This window comes from Myotis brandtii, unplaced genomic scaffold (genome assembly GCF_000412655.1).
Source record: "Myotis brandtii unplaced genomic scaffold, ASM41265v1 scaffold754, whole genome shotgun sequence".
Classification (NCBI taxonomy): Eukaryota; Metazoa; Chordata; class Mammalia; order Chiroptera; family Vespertilionidae; genus Myotis; species Myotis brandtii.
In genome coordinates, this window is record NW_005371012.1 from 939,712 (window position 1) to 940,010 (window position 299).

At 65.2% G+C, this 299-nt stretch overlaps 1 protein-coding gene across 1 annotated transcript in view; it reads left to right on the forward strand.

The window, feature by feature from the left end:
• The first annotated feature begins 1 nt into the window (after position 1).
• The window catches only part of HTR6 (5-hydroxytryptamine (serotonin) receptor 6, G protein-coupled), an 11,299-nt gene continuing 11,001 nt past the window's right edge, over positions 2–299 (forward strand). The window contains exon 1 of the mRNA XM_014530644.1: positions 2–297. Coding sequence (XP_014386130.1) covers positions 2–297 — 296 coding nt within the window. The remainder of the gene's footprint in view (positions 298–299) is intronic.

Here is a 299-nt window from a genome sequence, read left to right on the forward strand (position 1 = left end):
GATGTGTGTGGTCATCGCATTGACTGCCGCGGCCAACTCGCTGCTCATCGCGCTCATCTGCACGCAGCCCGCGCTGCGCAACACGTCCAACTTCTTCCTGGTGTCGCTCTTCACGTCCGACCTGATGGTGGGGCTGGTGGTGATGCCGCCGGCCATGCTGAACGCGCTGTACGGGCGCTGGGTGCTGGCGCGAGGCCTCTGCCTGCTCTGGGCCGCCTTCGACGTGATGTGCTGCAGCGCCTCCATCCTCAACCTCTGCCTCATCAGCCTGGACCGCTACCTGCTCATCTTGTCGCCGC